General features: G+C 38.6%; 1 protein-coding gene across 4 annotated transcripts in view; it reads left to right on the top strand.

Moving 5' to 3' along the window:
• Positions 1-20723, top strand: part of NEBL (nebulette) — a 1132595-nt gene that overhangs the window by 940525 nt on the left and 171347 nt on the right. For 2 of the 4 annotated variants that reach the window (XM_069648590.1, XM_069648591.1), the window contains exon 18: positions 8175-8267. The exons of the other annotated variants lie outside the window; for them this stretch is intronic. In XM_069648590.1, the coding sequence (XP_069504691.1) occupies positions 8175-8267 (93 nt within the window). The remainder of the gene's footprint in view (positions 1-8174; positions 8268-20723) is intronic. 4 annotated transcript variants of the gene reach the window in all.

Genomic DNA, 20723 nt, shown 5'->3' with positions numbered 1-20723 from the left:
TTCCCATATGCTGATTGGCGATCCTTTTGTTTGACGCATTTGGTACGTTTCCAGTACATCTTCTATGGTGTCATTAGAGTGCAAAGGATGAATTGTATAATGGTTTAAAGTATTTGATATTGTAGCAGGATCTACTAGCTCAAATTGACCAGCTTCTTGTGTTTCTTGAATTATTTCAGTTATATTTAAGAAGTTTTCTTCAATATTAATTTCTTTGTAATATTCATTATTCTCTTTAAGATATTTCAAGGCTTGTCTAACTTCATGTAAATCTACCACCTGTTGCCATATTTTTTTGTCTTTTGTAGGTACTCCATTTACTAAGATAATTAAAGATTGCTGCATTGGACGTTGCACTCCTAGAGTATGCCCATTTTCTTTCAGATCTAATGGTAAATAAACTACTTTTTCACGAATGCCTTTTACCAATTCAGAGGGAGGTAATTTTGCTGTTTTTGGTTGAAGGCGTATTATTGCTTGAAATGGGTGTACTGTTTGAATTATGATGCTCTCATATAAATTAAGTTGTTGTAGGGGTTTTGGTACTGGGTATAATTCCAAATTATTTATGATAGCACGTGAAGGAGTTTGGTTGTTGTCAAGTTTTGTAGTGCAGTAATTGCAAAGTATTAAGGGGTCAGTTATTTTGTATTTGTTTTCTGCTACAAGGTAGAGAGCTAATTCAAACCATTTAGAATCTTCATTGTCTTCTATTTTGTATGATACGTCTACAGTTTTTGTGTTACTTTTATAAAAAGTTCTACGGCAACATACACATACATGGTTTGGTACTTCGGCTGATGTACTTTTAAATTTTAGTATTTCTTTTTTGTATGTGTTTAGCAAAAGTTTGCCATGTGTAGAATTGTTGCTTAATTGGTTTAAAGATATTTCATTCTGTAAATGGCTTTCACTTCCAAAATATTTTTTCTGGATATAGTCAATTTCTTCAAGTAGGTCTTTTGCTGTACCATGTAGAAGGATGTTATTTAAATTTGCTAGTGCTAAAGCAGGACTTTTAGCATAGCACAGTTTATAGACCAGATTTCTTATAGTTGAATGATGTGTTGATATCCTTTTGATATCATGGAAAGTAGTTTTACAAGTTGGTCCTTTAATGCAGGCCAATGAATGTCCTTGTAGTCCTGTGTACTTGCGCACTGGACAGATATCCATATTTTGCAGTAGTTTAATTTTGATTTTGTCTTTGCTTTTTACATATGTATTGAGGAATTGGCGTAAAGATTTGAAACATTGTTTGGGAATGTTACACATTGACGTGCATGGCCATTTGTACACTAGACGTTCTGATTCAGTTGAATGGAGGGGTAATTCTAAGTTTTCAGGGCATATTTTTGTAAGGAGTACTTCTTGTTCAATTATGGTATTATTCACTTTTTCATAACCTCGACCACTGCTATGTATGGCAATTGTATTTGTTTGCTTTTGTTTGTACGCTTCTTCATTAAAATATGGTTCTGTGCTCGTAGTGTGATTCCATTCACCTCCGCAGATACTTAAGAAGTTTTTTCTGTTGACATTTCGCTTGTTGAGAAGTCTTTTTTGTAATTTAGTTATTAGTTTTGTTAGTGGTTTCTTTTTGTTTAACACTAAAATAAATAACTTTCTTTTGAGAAGAATTGCACTGTCCATCAACGCTTCTAAGATTAATTTCCTACGATAGGTTTTAAGCATTGAACCTGATTTCTCTCCTGTTTTTATAAGATTTTGAAGGACTTTGTGACGGTACATTTTGGCTAAAATACTTTTCTTGGTATGCTTACTTTGCATTATATCAACATTTAAAGAAGCCGTTTTATCTGTAGTGATAGCTGATTTTCTGTTAATTTTTTTTTGGTTTGTTTTACATTTTGATAGAGGAAGCAAAGTTTTTGTACTTGAAACTTCTTGTGTTTCACTAAATGACTGTATTAGCTGTTTTGTTTCAACTTTTTTTTACAAATTCTGCTAGAGATGGATGCTTATGTTGGACAGTTTTATTTTCATTTGCTCTACTTCTGCGTTGCTTTCTATGGACTTGACTTTTGGTAGGCATTATTTAGGGTCTGTTGAAAATAAATAAAGATGGTATGGGTTGGGGTGTACTACAATGTATGTGTGCTGTGTGCATGAGTGTTTGAGTAAGATGATAAAGATGTATGAAATGGAGTGTGATTGTGCATTGGGAACTACAACTAGTTGGGATAGCTATTCTTGAATTTATGTGTTACTAAACTGGGGTTCAGATGACAAAAAAAAAGTAAGCTAGTGGTGTGGAAAAGTACAAATAGTAAATCTAATGTATACAATTAAAACAGTTTTTTGTTCTATAATATGAAAATTGTAGCGGTTCAGTTGGGTAATTTGTGTGTCCAAAAATAGGAATTTGTGGGCCATTCTGGCTGTAAATCGCTGTTTAAGACATGGAGATTTTTGGACAAAATGGTACACAATCTCTATTTTTAGGCACAGAAATAGCTTGTATTAACTTTACAGTATGTCTGAGTAATAATACAAATATTATGGTGATATTCTACTTACTTTTTTTCTTAAATTAACAGGTAACTTCTTAGTTCTTCTTTGTTCTTCAAATTCGGCTGCTTCTTTTCAGGAGACTGGTCTTCACTGCAATTGTAAAAGATTCAAATTAGTAATTTCGTTTGTATATAGCGCTGTTTTTAATTTAGATATTGATTTTTTTTAATTGAAATCCTCAGCGCCTTCTTCAAAACCATTAAACTATTTTATTTACATAAGGTACATTGCATCAGTTCAGTACATATGATATGTTCTTAATGAACAAATTGTATTGAATGACTAACTGTAGCAAAACAAATATCTTTACTATGTCTTGTGAAATTTATAATATACCAGTGAATACCACTATTTCTGTAACTAAGCTGTTCTAGGTAATAGCGCCTCAATGTCATGTCTAAATTAAAGTTATTAAGTAAATAAATAAATAAAAACAAAAAATATGAAATTGTATAAGTATTTTTTTTAAAGATTTAAATATAGATTGTGCTTGCATGCAATTTTGTTTGAATATATGTAGTCTATATATTTAATTTAAAAAATGTTAGTTTAACATGATTTGAGTGTGTGTGTATAAAGAAAGTAAATAGTATAAAGGTTTATAAGTGATAGTTGATTTTAGGAAATTGAAAAAAATACAGTAAATTCATTTTACAGATTACACAAGCTAAAAGTCTGTTTGAAAATGTGTTCATCTACTGTACAGAAAATATTCATACCTGAAGTTTGTGTTCATGCATATGGATATGCATGGAGCTGCAAGTAGAAATCTTGGAAACTTGTACAATATTTCTGGTAGATGGTGCTTGCCAATGATATGACACTTGTACTCTGAGAGATTCACAGTACATTTGCAGTGCTGATCTATGATGATGCAGTTAGATGTAGAGGTCTTGAATGTGATTGGTGCATGTTTATGTGACTTCTTAGCTACATCCAATGAGGGAATGGCAGAGAGAGTGAAGTGGAAATGGTAGATTTGTCCACGGACATGGCGGTAGTTCGCGGACATCGGGAGTTACATCCGGGGATTTTTGGGTTCAGAAGTCATGCAAATGAGAATGAGTACTGAAAGGGATTGGTCAGCAAAGTTTAGTGGGTGTGTTGTGCCAGAAGAGAGTTTCTCATATACTGTTTTTGCTGAGAGAACAACAGATAGCTATGTCTGTGTGTTTTAGGAAGAAGATTGTATGGATTTTGGGAGATTCATGGATATATTGGTTGAAGGTGCATGCAGAAAGCTGTGGAGTAGCTGTAGATCTTGGATTCCCACATGTGGAAGTACACTGGCATGGAGTACGTGGAATGAAGTGGTTAGACTGGCTACCTCTCTGTGCTACTTTGGAGACAGAGCAACATCCAGACATAATTGTAATTCATTGTGGAGGGAACAGTTTAGGACATGTGATGGAATTTTTTTGCTATTTGCTATGAAAGAAGGACGTGGGAAGGTTATGGACATGTTGCCTAATTCTCAAGTGATATTTTCACGGATTGCGCAGAGACAAATGTGGCTTCGTTCTTCATTTGTTCCACAAATGGAAAAGCAAGGTGCAATGTTAATAAAGCTGTTTGTGCCTTTCTAAAAGATTTTGGCATGTCTTCTTTTTACAATGAAAATATTCTGTTTTGTAGTACAAACATTTTTCGCAGAGATGGAGTCCATCTTACTTATGGTGGCAATCAAATTTTTCTGAGATATGTACAAAATGCATTGCGACCTTTTTTGGAATTACAACATCCATTTTGAAGTAGGTGTTAAGCATTTATAATTTTTGACTTACAAACACCTCCCAAAGGCTCTTTTCAGAGCCACCACTTCCTCCCAGAGAAAATTGCAATGTTTGTGATAGGGTAGCAACCCAATTTTTGAAATGTTCGCGAACTGTCCGCAGACTTCTAAAAGATACAAAGGGCCCAGCTTCATTTATTTTCACTTCTATTGTTTAACTGTGAAAGGCGGCTCTAAAAGAGCCTTAATTTTTTTTTTTTTATTTTTCTTATTTTGTATTTTTTGGGGGTTTTTATACACGACACACTAGGAGAGGAGGAGAAAGGAAGGTAAAGGGGGGAACACCAACCACAGGGATAAGAAAAGGCGAGCTGAGAGAGGAAGATGTAGAGTGGGTTTTATTTGGGTAGTGAGCAGATCTTCTCGTGCTCTGAGACTATAGTCTCAAAAGCACTACGAAGTCGCTCCCCCCTGCAGAGTACTGTGTCACAGTACATACATACAACTGTGACCCTCGAAAGGTAAGGGTCATCAGCATTCTGTATGGCCTGTGAGGCAGCTTGAGGAAGACACTGTCCCACAGAGGTGGTCCTTGTGGTGACAGGATCAGAAACAGAGGATGAAGTATAGGAAATCAACCTGCTAAGTTCTTCGCAAGGTACAACCCTGCGAATAGCCCCAGAGTGAAATGACCTCAGGTGTCGCTTCATAGTAGTGGTCCCAAAGCTGTACTTACTGTGCATCCCGTGACTGAGTATCATTTTGCACTCATTGCAGGTAACACGGTTCACACGAGCCTTAGGACCATTCCCATGAATGGTAAATAACCGCCACACCCAAGACTCACGCCTAGTGCGGGTAGTAGGGATTTCCTCTACCTCATTCTCATCATCCTCTTCTTCCTCCTCTGCATCCTCACTCCTGTTCCCCTCTTCAGGCCCTTGGGAAGGTGGTGGAGGGGGTGGGGGTGGTGCTGAGGCAGATACAGCACCGGGTGGCAGCAGTGGAGCCATGGATGCCATCAAAGATGCGATGGAAATCTGCAGTTGGCAGCATAATTCGCTCTGCTCTGTAGAAAAGCCAGAAACCCAATAAGAATGAGCTTTAGGGCGTGGTCTTTTATAGGGGTACTTGTGCGCAGTCCACGGACATGCGCGCTGTCCACGGACAGAGCGAACACAAAAAAAAGTTCAAAAAGTTTCAAAAGGTATGTAGAAACTCAGGATTACTATTTGGGACTTGTGCCATGGTGAGATTTTATTGAAAAATATTATGGATTAATTGAAAATGTACTTTCAAAGTGTTCGGGGACACATTCAGAACACGCGATCAGCGTGGGCGTGGTCATATGATCCCTTCGCGAACATGTCCACGAAGGAAGCACCTGTCTGCAGGACACCAAATGCACGGAGATTGGTTAGCGCATGCGCGTTGATGTTCTACGGACACTGTTCGGGTCCTGAAGTAATTAAAAATGCGTCACACATGAAACGAACATTTCAGGACACCGTGTGTGTTCTTAGTTTGCTAGCGAACAGTAAGGACAGATATAGTGTTCTTCAGGACACGTCCAATTTCGTTTATGTACGAACATTTCAGGACACCAATTGTGTTCTTAGAACAGTTTAAACTTGATAGCGAACACTACGGACAGATATAGTGTTCTTTAGGACAGTTTAATTTTTGTTTCTTTACGAACATTTCAGGACACCGCGTGTGTTCTTAGAATAGTTTCATCTTGCTAGCGAACACTACGAACAGGTGTAGTGTTTTTCAGGAAACCTCCATTTTCGTTTATTTACTAACATTTGAGGACACCAATTGTGTTCTTAGAACAGTTTCAAGTTGATAGCGAACATTACGGACAAATATAGTGTTCTTTAGAACACTTTAATTTTAGTTTCTTTACGAATATTTCAGGACACCACGTGTGTTCTTAGAACAGTTTCAACTTGCGAGCAAACAGTACGAACAGGTATAGTGTTCTTCAGAACACCTCCATTTTCGTTTATTTACTAACATTTCAAAACACCTGCACTGTCCGCGGACACCTACATTGTTTAAAAAATAAAAAAACTATTTACAACACAATATAAACATTAAACTTTATTTAACATATATTAATAATTTATGACAGAATAGGTGAGGCAGAAACAGAAACAAAAACAGGAGAATTAGGGGTTTCAACATGATTGTTATTAGGTGAAGAAGGGATGGAAGTCTCATCAAAATGTTTTGGGTTATGGAGAGGGCTTGGGGATAATTGACTGGGATATGGTGAGGAGGGACAAGTACATGTGGGGCAATGGTACAAGGATTTTGGTTTAAAATGATCTTCCACAAATGTTTTCAATTTATTAAAATTAGTCAACAATAAATCCATTTTTTCTTCTATACTGTGAAAAGTGTTATCCATAACAGGTTTTTCTGAAGTATTTTCTATTTTGGTATGCTCTGTACAAAAAAAAATATATATATGTTAAATGTATACAAAATAATAATAATTAAATGGTTTACATTATAAAGTGTTTACCATTAGTTTCACTATCTTGTGACATTTTTATCTAATACAGAAAGTTTATAAATATATGAATAAAATTAAGTACACTTACTATTTCAGGTAAGATATGTCCTATGTACTCAGTGGGTCTGGTCTTGTTCTCAGTTCTGTCGTGTCTGTGAGGTAATTATGTTGGAAGCCAATTTATCTTCTTGTGGTATATTCCATTTTAGAACATAGTGCATTTAAATGAATGGTTAGTGTGTTGCATATATGGGTTACATTTCTTATGTATTAGTACATATAATGTGTTTGTGTGCTCCTTTTTGAATTTGTTAAATGTTCCTATGTTATGATACAACATCAAACATACCCCCCAGAGTTTTTAGGTAGTAGTACTGTTCTTCGAACATGTCCGCGAACATTAAATGAGTTTGCGGACATCAAGTACAGTAGAATAGATTCAGTCAGTTCCATATTACAATTTTTAGTTCCTGACTGTTACTGAAGAAAATCATGTGGCCTAGATATGTCAGGAAAGGAAAAAACGGGGAGTTAGACATGTGATGTCATCAGTGATGTCATCAATGACATTTTTGATGTCATCTTTGATGTCCTGGGTGTTAGGCTTAGCAGTGCACGGTGGTGGCGCGAGTTATGGTTGCTTAGCTTACCATAACTGGCGAATTTCAAGGGTTTTTCGGTTTGACTTGGAACCATAACGTCTCTTTAACAACGTTTTTTCACTGAATTTGAAAGGTTTTTAGCAGCGCAACTTTACCATAACGTCACTGAATATATATATATAACGCCTGGAAATCTCACACTGGTTATACAAGTCATCTGTTGACAAAATTACAGCTGCAGAGCATTGGTTCTCAATTTGATTTAACGTCATGCAATCAGCACGTGTTTCAATGCCCATGGATCTTTTTCAAGGTTCAAAATACAAAGAATCTGAATGTACAAAATTGGACTGTATATGTCATGATATGGAATATATATGTCAGTCAGTGCAGTAAGACTCTTTTTAATGTTGTTTCTTTCCATGTAAGAGTGGGCAATAGTGATAACAATACTAAATATGGCATGAGGACATTGGAGCCGAAAGGCAGCAAATCTACGTAAACCCCAAGGCTGAAAAAGAACACATTCTAGTCGTTTTTTATGTTTCTTCACACGCCTTATCAGGCTTCCAAGTCCTCACGCCATATATGGTATTTTTACTGCTATTGTCCACTCTTACGTGGAACAGATCAACATTAAATAGTGGGTCAAATTTCAAGTAAACAGACTAGACTTTTGGACATAATGGAGGATTATGAGGCAGAAAAGCTGCTCTGCTCTGATATTGCTTTATACCCCATTAATTAACTGCCTTTTGAAATTTATTTTTTGTCTCTACAGGTTAAATACAAAGAAGACATTGGTACACCAACTGCCATTCCAGATCCCCCAGAAATGAAAAGAGTTAAAGAAAATCAGAAGAATATTAGCAATGTGTGTTCACATTTTGATAAGTAGATTTTATAAAGCATGTGTATACAAATGTATCCTAATATTCTCCAAATAGGATGTTCAAAGTTCTTTAAAGGTTTGTCTTAGGGGGAAATTATATTTTACTATTAGTTTTCCATGCGTTGAGACTTATATCTGGTTACGTAAGTGGGTCCTATGGGAAACCTGTGGGTCTGGCTCATAGTTTATATAGTGTTCTTTCCTTAACCTACACCACCTCTCTCCTGAGAAAGGCAATTTCTCAATCACAATGGTCAGTGTATTCCAATAACTTGACCAATGAATGGATACAATAGGAACATTCACCTTTTGACGTCTTTACTTTGAGGATATATTTAAAGAATTTAAAATCTGTTTCCCATTTTCACACATTTCAATTAATTTTGAAACACTGGCCTGCTCACCGGGGCTGTTATTGGAGCTCCTAAATCCTCACTTGTCCATTGGTAAAATCAGCTATTATTATTAATCTATAATGTGGGTGATTTCACATAAGCAGCAACACTAGTGAATTCACACATTATCTTCTCAGCAACAATCTCTCATTGCATGTCCTAAAATTCCAGCCAAACACCCATCTGCTGCCCTCATTTGCAAAGCATCAGAGACAGGCACTGAGCAAGGAATTCAGAGTTCATGTCTGACCAATATGTGTGACACTCTTTATTGCCACATTGGACATAGGCCAGCCATGCTCTCTGTACTCAACAGCATTCAGGGAATTGTCCCCAACCTACAAACAAGATAAAACAATTGAAAACACAGGCACACTCCTCATGCAAGGTTTTCATTCTTGCCTTCACTCATCCAAAGCCCGCCGCATCCCTACAATCAGCACTACACTCCCCCACATGCAGGCAATGTGAGCTTCCACACTGCACACCCTCCACATAAACACTTGTCTTGCTCTGTTATTGAGCCAAAATGAAAGGTGCTTCTTTAGAACTGACTAATCAGACAGCCTCCTTTCAAAAAGCCTTATTTAAGATTGTATTATTTTTGTATAGTGCATTTGGTTAAATCAAACTTTTTAACACTGTAAGAAATACATATAAAAACACAATGTATATTGCATTTCTTAAAATCTAATCACATAAACATAATTTATAAAAGTCAGTTAAATAATTAGTTCATACCACCATTCTTTATATACAATTCCTCAATATTTTGCCATATATGATCTATGTATATAAAAGTCAAACGTGTGTGTTTTTGGGTTTGTGGCATTAAGCATTATTCCCTATACAATTCCACACCATTTCACCAATCCGCACTCCAGACATTACTGGTTACATGACATTGGCCACCCCACACTTTCCCCTGGATTTCAGCAAAAGTAAAAATCTGTTGGTGGGTTTATGGCCCTCCGATGAAGCAGTAAACCAACATAAAATGTATGAGAGGCGAATGCGCCTGAGAGGCGAAGGTGAAGGCAGGTAATATTCCAGAAGTTCCTGAATGTTTGATGCATCAGGTGAAATTACTTTTCCAGAGGATATTGGCGAGATGGTGCCTGCCGATGAAGCCGTAAACCATATTCACCGGAAGGGGAAATGAAAAATGTTGTTTCTAAACAAGCTTTACAGTGCCGTAAAGCATGTTCACCGGGAAGGGAAACAAACATGTTTGCTGCATCGGGTGAAGTTACTTTTCCAGAGGATATCTGCAACATGGTGCCTGCCGACGAATCCGTAAACTATGGGCAAGAAAAAATGTTTCTCAACCGGTCTCAACACGATCAACAAAACGTGAGGTCCCAATGGGACCTCGAAAACCACGTTTCAAGGCCCTAGGCTGCACTATTTCAGAGATATTTGCACCGCAATGCACTGTGACAAACTGCACCATGCCAGGGTAAGGCGGATGATCGACCTACAAGATCATTTATTTTTAACAATTAATGACAGTGTTATCATGTCTGTCTACAGAACCCATTCGAAGAATGGGTACTTTTGCTAGTAAGAACAAAGTTATGGCAGAAAAAGTCACAAGTCCACAGCGCTTATACAGTGATTAAGAAAATAAACATCAAGGCTGCGGGTATCTGGGCGGTGTGGGTGTACTGCCAATACACATCCACAGGAATAGTTGAAGAAAAACAAAGATGTTCCCCGTCTCACTGCTCCAAGAAATTATAATTAGTTGTTTGTGCAAAGAGAAGCCTTTATTGTTTGTGCGAAGAGAAGCCTGACACGTGTTTCAAGCTGTGTACAGCTTTTCATCAGAGGCTTAAATTGCATAGTACATCATTTCCATACAAATTGGGTAAAGTTAAAAATAAACCATACACATGATTGTTTTGTGCAAAGAATTGTTACATAAAGAACATAGGCACAAGTTGTGAGCAAGCAGTCCAGGGCGCGATGCAACCACAAAAAATATAACACATGTACATCACATGTAGGAAAAGTAAAAAAGTAGAAATTAAGTTACCACAAATTAACCAATTTCATTCGTAGTAGTCCATTGACAGACAAACAAAAAGAGAAAAAGAAACATCATTTTAGAAACAAAAGTTGGCCATAGCAGCGCAATCAAGTTCCACTTAGTAAGCTAAGTCTTAAATCAAAGACTGTAATGTATTCCAAAAACAAGTACCTTAGGTTGCAGCAATAAGAACTCCACATTTAGAGTAGGACAATGCCAGATACAGTCTGTAGGCAAATAGATTAAGTAATTACTGGAAAGCCAATTGCAGAAAAATATTACGTAAGTTACCAAAACAAACCATAATGCTGTCAATAAAATCAATAAAAACATACCTCGAAATGCCTCACAGTTGCGGAAAGCTAATTTAGCCAAAGAAACCAGAAAGAGAAAATAAATCTCAAATTAGTATTAAAAAACCCACCAAAGTACCCATTAGATTATTTCCAATTAACTCGTGATTCAAAAGGACTGTGAGCAATTCCTAAATGGTTAACCAAAAAAGCCAATTAAAAGTTAAAACTACAACATGGGGAGAGCAAAATAAACAGACCTACCTCAATGACCGTTTGTTTCAGTCTACTAGTGTTACCATTGCACAATGCACGAAAGAAAGGTAGGACTAAATATACTGGAATGCAGTATAGCACAATGCATGGCCTTACAAGTAAGACAAACAGAAAGGGGCAAAAAGGATCGCCATGTTGGGTGAACTAAACACACCTTTAGAAAAGCCTGACTTAGTGAAACCGGTTCATAAGCCCAAATTAGCCAAAAAATAAAAAGGAGAATTTAGCAAACAATTATTACTCATGTTTTGCTGAGGAAATTTATTTTTTGTTTTAATATCCAGGAAGCGATATTCCGCTTTCTTTTTTCCCTCTTTTTTTGTTTTTGTATTAACGCCACCGACCGCATATGGGACGGGCACCCATGCATTGCTTAATGTTTTTTGAGCAAACAAACTGAGGATTGAGCGCGTCGCAAGCAAGTCGGAAGAAAGCGCTGTTTTTTGTTTATTGAGGATCCGCGACGCAGCCGCCCATCAGAGCAACGTTTCGCGAGTAAAGGGAACGGAACTGACGGAGGACAGAGAAGCCGTGCATGCACAGTTCTACAGCAGCACCATTCGGGTCGGAGGACACGGGAGGTATCTGTAAGGTAGGCGGTGCATATGGCACGTGTGACAATGTCTTCCACAAAGTCTGTACTAATAAGGGATATATAATACAATATTCCCGGATCTCTGCATTTTGGAAGCTTTTGATGACATTGCATGTTATCCATCCAGTCATTAAATTCGATGTCCTGAAATTTCGTGGCTAAAATAAGGATTCTGCCAGAGAAAAAAACAGGACTTTTTACCTCCTTTCGGGAAAGGTAATATTTTTCACCGTTTTCATACCAGATACGTTTTTATAAATATTGTTTAGTATGGTGGACAAGGAGCAAAGCAGAGGTGCGGAGGCTTCCGCTTTGTTTAGTGAAAACATTAATCCAAGGAAAAGCATGCCACAAGTACAGGCTGGCCAATCTAAATCAATACAACAGTCCATGGCATTACTGGAAAAATTGCATAACAAAGAAACAAATAAATGGTGGGAAATTAAATCCTTGCAAAACTATATTGACAATAAACGGATAACAAGGGGTCTTAGAATTTTGACTATTCCAACATATGAAGATCCGGATCCCCAAATGCTACAGGAATGGGGAGAAGCCACAAATGAATGCTCTTTTAAAATGCTAACAACCTTGGTGAAATACGCCAAAAGTGACAGATCAAAGGCCCTGAAGGAAATAGAATTATTGGAATCAAGTGTATATATGGGTGCAGAATCTAAAACAGCTAATGAGCTTAAAATACAGATGGATAAAAACATCAATAAGTACGAGGAAGAGATAAAGGAAAGGAAACAGAGGAAATTCCTACTTGACAAAGAGGACTATGCCAGTGGAAGGATTTATACCTTCTCTAAAAAATATGATTCCATCAGAAAGGGAATACAAGATCAAAAACAGAATTCGATCGCAGTTTTATCAGATGAGGAATCGGAGATAGAAATGAGTGCCGGTTCATCCTCGGACATTTCGACCTCAAGTGGTACGAATGAATCACTGTCAAGATTAAATTTTTTAGAGGAGATGAAACTCCTGCACCAGGTCGGGAAGAACACGCAAGGCAGGAACCAGTCGAAATATACAAGAGGAAGAACAGACGGGGGAGAAGGGGCCAAGGCAAATCCAAAAAAGAGAGACCAATCCGGAGCCCCGCAAACAAGCTCTGGGAAGGTCAAGAAACAGAAGCAATGATGATGACTCAAAACGCACAAGTCGTCAATTTGTCAGAAAGAATATTAACAGACACAGAAATTCAAGTCCTGTCCAAACGTTTATCTTTTTGTCTGACATCTAACTTTGATTATATGCAATGCAGAGTGGACTTACATCTATTTATTAGAAAAATAAGGCTGGCAAAATTCTTTGCAGGAGTTGACATCAACGATACATCCTGTCACTCAGAATTAGAAATACCATCGACCCTTACCATCAGAGACATACCAGCGTTGTGCACTTTATCAGAATTACAAGCAGACAAAGATGAGACAGACATGAGTACATCTGATTTGGCATGGTCCTCCAACGTACCGGAAAATCTCCTTACCAACATGCCAGCACCAAGCACTTTAAAGAAAAAATCGAGATTTATTCCCCCGGACAACAATATGGCACTCATAGACCTTTTTGAGGATCTAATCATAGACGATTTGAAGAAACTGGCCTCTGCCAAAAAGAAAATATATCACAACATAACTTCAAAAGAATGTATAGCCGTAAAGAATTTAAAACAAGATGGAACAATTGTCATACGGTCATCAGACAAGGGAGGAAATATTGTGATTTTGAAAACAGAAAATTACAAGCGAGAAGCATTACGTCAATTGAGACAACTGGATAATTATGAAAAGTTACCAGCAAATCCATATAAGGCTTACAAAATGGAATATGACCAAAAGCTTAAAATATGGCATGAGATGGGCCTCTTGAATACACGAGAAAAGGCTTTTTTAACAAAGGAGTTTCCAATATTACCAATAATACACTTTTTACCAAAAATTCACAAATGCAAAAGAACACCACCAGGAAGGCCTATTGTGGCATCTATTGATTCTCTATTGGAGAATACGTCAAAATACCTCGATCAATTCTTGTTTCCATTTGTCCAGACACTGCCATCATACGTCAAGGATACATCTGATTTTCTCCAACAAGTCGATCTAATACCATGGAGACCGGGGTATTTACTAGTAACGTTGGATGTGATATCTCTATATACATGTATCAAACATCAAGAAGGAATGGAAGCCATCAAAAGATTTCTATCTAGCAAATCACTAAGTTTTAGAGATCATTCACAAATGTTATTGGACATGCTTTACTTTTGTCTCACACATAATGCCTTTATGTTTGACGGCCAACATTACAAACAATTGTGTGGTACAGCAATGGGCACGACGGTAGCACCAACATATGCAAACCTATTTATAGGAGCCTGGGAAGCAAAACTATTCTCAGAGGAAACATTATCAATACACACCAACAAAGTGATCCTTTGGCGCCGTTATATTGATGACTTATTTATACTATGGGATGGCAGTGAAGAAGAATGGATGGTTTTCTTTAACATCTTGAATACACATGATACCAATTTGAAATTTACCGGACAGCATGATCTTTTAGAGGTAATATTTTTGGATATTAAGATCTCAGTAAAGAATGAAGTACTGACGAGTGAAACGTATTGGAAACCAACAAGCACCAATTCACTGCTTCATGCCAAGAGTGCACATCCGAAATGCCTAAAAAATAGTATAAACATTGGCACTTGTTACATCTCGACAAAGACATCTCAAATTGGTTGGACACTAATGTCAGTGTGATTTACAGCAAAGGTACATCCCTTAAAAATGTATTGAGTCCATCATTTATGAGCCCCTTATCTATACCTAAGACTTGGCTCAATTCTGCCAGAGTCCTCGGTTTTCATAAATGTGGTGTTTGTAATATGTGCAACTTTACATTTGAAACATCCGCAGTCTCTTTTGGGCTACGAGGTAATCATGAAATCAAGTCTTTCATCAATTGCAATTCTAAGTTTTTAGTGTATTGCATTATATGCACCTGTGGCCTGAAATATATAGAGAGCACTATTCGCCCACTTAAAATTAGAATTCGTGAACATCTGGCTTCCATTGGGAGCCAAGATGCCAAATACCCCCTTGCCTATCATTGGCAAAAATCTCATCAAATGGACTGCAAAAATGACATTCGTTTTGTGGGGCTGTGCAAAGTGTCATTGCCCCCACGGGGTGGTAACCTTACACTAAAATTACGACAATTGGAGGCCAAATTAATTTGTAAATATTGCACTGTTTCTGAAGGACTTAATTCGGATCATGAGTTTGCCATATTTTTATAATTCATATTTCCTCTGTTGGGGTTGACAAGTGCCTTTAATTATCCTCTTGGGGGGATCCCCTCCTGTAATTATATTCTTGTTCCACGTGTATTATTACTGTGCAATGTGCCTTTATTTGTAATGTTGTTCAGTAGCAGCGCACTCAGGCCCCACATTTTTTTTAGTGCATTGGAATTGTTGGTTTATTTAAATACCACTTCAATTATTAATGACTAGTTGAGGCTTGCTACTTTTAAATTCATTTTGTCTCTAATAAAAAGAAAATACAAAAACATATATATATATATATACATATAAATAAATAAATTAAAACAAAAAACAAAAAATAAATTTCCTCAGCAAAACATGAGTAATAATTGTTTGCTAAATTCTCCTTTTTATTTTTTGGCTAATTTGGGCTTATGGACCGGTTTCACTAAGTTAGGCTTTTCTAAAGGTGTGTTTAGATCACCCAACATGGCGATCCTTTTTGCCCCTTTCTGTTTGTCTTACTTGTAAGGCCATGCATTGTGCTATACTGCATTCCAGTATATTTAGTCCTACCTTTCTTTCGTGCATTCTGCAATGGTAACACTAGTAGACTGAAACAAACGGTCATTGAGGTAGGTTTGTTTATTTTGCTCGCCCCATGTTGTAGTTTTAACTTTTTGGTTAACCCGTTAGGAATTGTTCACAGTCCTTTTGAATCACGAGTTAATTGGAGTTAATCTAATGGGTACTTTGGTGGTTTTTTGAATACTAATTTGAGGTTTCTTTTCTCTTTCTGGTTTCTTTGGCTAAATTAGCTTTCCGCAACTGCGAGGCATTTCGAGGTATGTTTTTATTGATTTTATTGACAGCATTATGGTTTGTTTTGGTAACTTACGTAATATTTTTCTGCAATTGGCTTTCCAGTAATTACTGAATCTATCTGCCTACAGAACTGTATCTGGCATTGTCCTACTCTAAATGTGGAGTTCTTATTGCTGCAACCTAAGGTACTTATTTTTGGAATACATTACAGTCTTTGATTTAAGACTTAGCTTACTAAGTGGAACTTGATTGCGCTGCTATGGCCAACTTTTGTTTCTAAAATTATGTTTCTTTTTCTCTTTTTGTTTGTCTGTCAACGGACTACTACGAATGAAATTGGTTAATTTGTGGTAACTTAATTTCTACTTTTTTACTTTTCCTACATGTGATGTACATGTGTTATATTTTTTGTGGTTGCATCGCGCCCTGGACTGTTTGCTCACAACTTGTGCCTATGTTCTTTATGTAACAATTCTTTGCACAAAACAATCATGTGTATGGTTTATTTTTAACTTTACCCAATTTGTATGGAAATGATGTACTATGCAATTTAAGCCTCTGATGAAAGGCTGTACACAGCTTGAAACACGTGTCAGGCTTCTCTTCGCACAAACAATAAAGGCTTCTCTTTGCACAAACAACTAATTATAATTTCTTGGCGCAGTGAGACTGGGAACAACTTTGTTTTTCTTCTACTTTTGCTAGTACATAGTAAGATTCAATAAAAGATTATCCACAGAATATAAAAAGGACCAACATTGATCTGACTCTAAATCCTGCTAGTGGCTTCCATATTGTCTTAAATAACAGCTTTCTAAGTTCCCAAGTTCCAATCCATTGTTAAAATTAGAATACATAGGGCCTCATTATGAGGCTGGCGGTAAGGGGTTAACTGCGCCTTTAAGGATGTCGGTGCCATTAACTCCTTACCGCCGCATTACGAGGTCCCTTAGCAAGTCCCACTAAGGCCGGCTGGTAAAACCAGCCGTCCTTAGGTGGAGCCGCTAAGGGACCAGGGAGCTAATAACGGGCCCGTTATTAATGGGCCCGTTATTAGCTCCTTCCCCATTCCCATTGAGCCCTATGGGTGCTCGAATGGGAATGGGGATGGGTATTTTGAATGGGGATTTACCCGGTCCTCCAAGGTTGGAATGACCCCGTAAGTCCCCATTCAAGGAAACCGGACACGAGTTTGGAGGCAGCCATGGTGCTAATTGCACCATGGCTGCCTCCAAACTCGTAATGACCCCCATTGAGTCCAAATTATCCTGTTAACTAATCCCCTTCAAATAAAATATGGAACTCACAATTCGTTTTGCACCAATAATGAGGTCAAATGTAGTTCACTATTAATAGCATCTACCAGGGTGCAGTTGGGCAAACCCATGCAGAACGCCAAATCTTACCATCCGGTATCCTCAGCAACACAGTTTCTTGGCTAGTAAAATAAATGATATGATATGATAACTCATTTATAATGGGCCTGTACACACGTGTTTATAGGCACAACAAGACAAGGGAGGGAAGACAGAGGGAGGACAATACAAATGATCGTACTAGGCCTTGTGACATTCAGATCATGCAAGTGTGACATCGCCAAGTGCAGGAGGAAGGGATAGGGGGGAGTGCTAGGGAGAGGAAGTGCAATCAGGGCAGCAATGCTCTGAGTAAGTGCATGCAGGGCAGCAAGACTCTGGGTAAGTACAAGGAGGCAGGTGACTGTAGAGTTTAAAGTTAAAGCCCCTAGTGGGCAGTGGCCTTGTGGAAGTGCAGGGGAGACTGATCATGTAGTAGCCTCGTACCCATAGAGCTCTGTGGGTAGCCAAGCAACCAGTCAGTGCGGCAGACAGGTAAGTGAGCATGGGATGGAGAGAGAGAACGCAGAGGATAAAAGGATGGTCTTGAGATGCTTCCAGAACTTTAGGTGGTTGTGCTCAAGTTTGAGAGGGGCAGGAAGCCCATTCCAGATGCGGAGGAGAGAGATCTATAGTTCCGGCCTCTCTGCCTAGCCAAGTGTTGGACCCTTAGAGAGTTGGAGGTAGCTGAGCGACGGGCTCGAGAAGTAAGGTATTTTGGAAGCGAGAGTTGGATGTAGTGCGCGCCCCAGCTGCAAAAAGCCTTGAGCATGATGCAGAGGGTCTTGAACTTGATCATTACAGCCACTGGGAGACAGTGGAGAGATTTCAGGGCTGGAGAGATACGGTCCTTGAGCTTGAGGCCAAGGAGAAGTTTCACAGTCCTGTTCTTGATTAGTTGCACTGGGCAGAGAGTAGAGGAAGGCAGATTGAGAAGGAGACTGTTGCAATAGTCCAGCCTAGAGAGAACCAGGGTTATGGAGACAGTGTGCTTCTGAGGGATAGTGAGAAAATGTAGAATACCTCTGAGGATGGGCAAATGGTAATGTGCCTTCTTGGCAAGGTCTGTGATGTGAGGAGAGAAGGAGAGAGTGAAGTTGAAGATGACACCAAGGTCTTTTGCCTCACAAGAAGGCGAAGGAAGAGGACCCAAGGAGGGTGGCCAGAGTGAGAGAGGGAAAGCAGGTACAGGGGTTCCGATGAGAAGGATATCTGTCTTACTGGCATTAGGGCAGAGATTGTTGGAGGGGGAGAGAAGAGGAGGCAGAGCGGAGCCTGAAAGAGGGTTAGGTGTAATCCGCATAACACTGAAAGATAGTGGAGAAAGTAGAGATCAGGTGGGCCAAAGAGGCCAAGTAGACATTAAATAGCTAAGCTGAGAGGTTAGAGCCCTGGGGAATACCACATGTGGAGAGAGAGGTGGTGGAGAGAAAGGACCCAAGTTGGACGTGGGAGGGCTGGTCAGAGAGGAAGGAGGTAAACCACTCCAAGGCCTCATCTGTGATTCCCAGGTTCTCGGATCTACATAATCCGACCACGGCTGATTTTCCCACAGCGGAAAGTTCACATGAGAAATGTACGAACCACCAAAGGTTCGCACATTTCCCATGCAAACCCACGTACACAACCCCTACATACCCATACACCCTACCCATACCCACAACACACTCCCCACCCACACCCTCAACACACCCCCACCCACACCCCCAACATAAACATACCCTACTTACCTTTTTCCTCATGCTGAGTCCCTGCAGCGCCAGTTCACTTTCACTTCTGTGATTGGGAAACGGCGCTGCAGGGTCCTTTTTCTTGTCTTGGGTTTTTCTTTTTTTTACGGGGGCTGTAGGGGTTTCCCCCGCAACTACCACTCACTAGTATAGTGAGCAAGGTGTTGCGGGGTGTTAAGTATTTCAATCAGGCAATACACCCTGGTCTCAGCCTAGTACGCAGCACACAGCTTAAATGCTTATTTTATTATGTCTATAGGTTCAATATTTTGAGTGATATACCACTCATATCACACCCCTTATGCAAATACCCCAGGTTACAATAGACCAGGAATCAGGCTGGTTGGTAAAGGTAATATTTATTTATTTAAAATTCAAATCAAACATATACTTTTAATAGGGAGCAGCAATCACCAATGTGGTGACAATAACAAATAGAAAGGTATGTAATGCACTTAAATTTACTCTATAGCAACACAGAAGGACTACACCAGAGAAAAGAATAGTTTTGGCTTGTTTGAAAAGATAGCACTTAAGTTAGGATTTCCCTCTGCAATATTCCTCAACCCACAAATAAATTATTCTGAATAGATATAAGTAGGCAGCAGGTAATCAGGAATAAGGAATGGCAAACAGAATTCTAATCCAATCTTCCCGCGCCAAACAAGAGAGAAAAACAGAAAAATTGGGTATGGAAAACAGAAAAGAAACTCAGTTTGGACAAGAAAATATTTACTATAGTTTTACTCTATGACTAGAGCATTCCGCCTAGAATACCAAGGAGGGACAAAGTAATCTCTGGAAATGATTCATGACTTCAACACCATATCCCCAGTACTCGCCCCGGCAGAACCAGTTGGATCACACGAAGTAGGAAGATTAACTTAAGATTTACACAAGATGAAAATGACTAAAGAAATGGTGTTTAGCAAGACAAATCAAAGACAGGATGGCAATAAGGATTCTACAATGTTACAAGTTATTAAGGTAAGGATAGGATGGTTTAGAGATTGGGATAAGACAATACAATGCAAGGGATGCTATAGTTTTCTATGCTTCCTATTAATACTTACAGTCCACTTTAATTTAGGATTTTGGACCGTCAAGTGTTCTGGTAATCACACAGATCGGGTCTAACCAAGGACAACAGGGCAACTCAGGCGGGACAGGATCATCTGGACTGTTCTGGTCACTGAATGGGCCCTTCTGGTTACTGGAGACTGGAGATCACTGGGATGACAAGGTTTTTTTTCAGCAGGCATGCATTTAGTAGCGGAAACCAGCTGGATCAGAATGCTTCCCTTGAGTTTTTGGGATTTTTAGGATTTGAGGCCTCGCTGAAAAAGGGTTCAGCAATGCATAGGCCTTGGCTTTGCAATGAAATCTGGAATCAGCATGAAGAAATCAGGAACTGGACGCAACACAGGAAATCAGGAAGAAAGTCAGGAATCAGTCTGTGTGTGTGTGTGTTGTCAGGTTCCCTTATTTATAATGCCAAATGACATCATTAAAGTATATGGCAGGGGCAGGCTTACTGTCCACACCCATAATGCTAGGATTGGGCAAGAGCATAGTATCCACCTTGCTCTTCGCTGATTGGATCACAGAAAAGGATGTCATATTTATGGTGTTACTTTTACAATGTCTAGAAACC

This window comes from Ambystoma mexicanum, chromosome 2q, assembly GCF_040938575.1.
Source record: "Ambystoma mexicanum isolate Mex_15411 chromosome 2q, UKY_AmexF1_1, whole genome shotgun sequence".
Taxonomy (NCBI): Eukaryota; Metazoa; Chordata; class Amphibia; order Caudata; family Ambystomatidae; genus Ambystoma; species Ambystoma mexicanum.
Note: the sequence above shows the minus strand (reverse complement) of the source record. Positions and strands in the feature narration are given on the sequence as shown.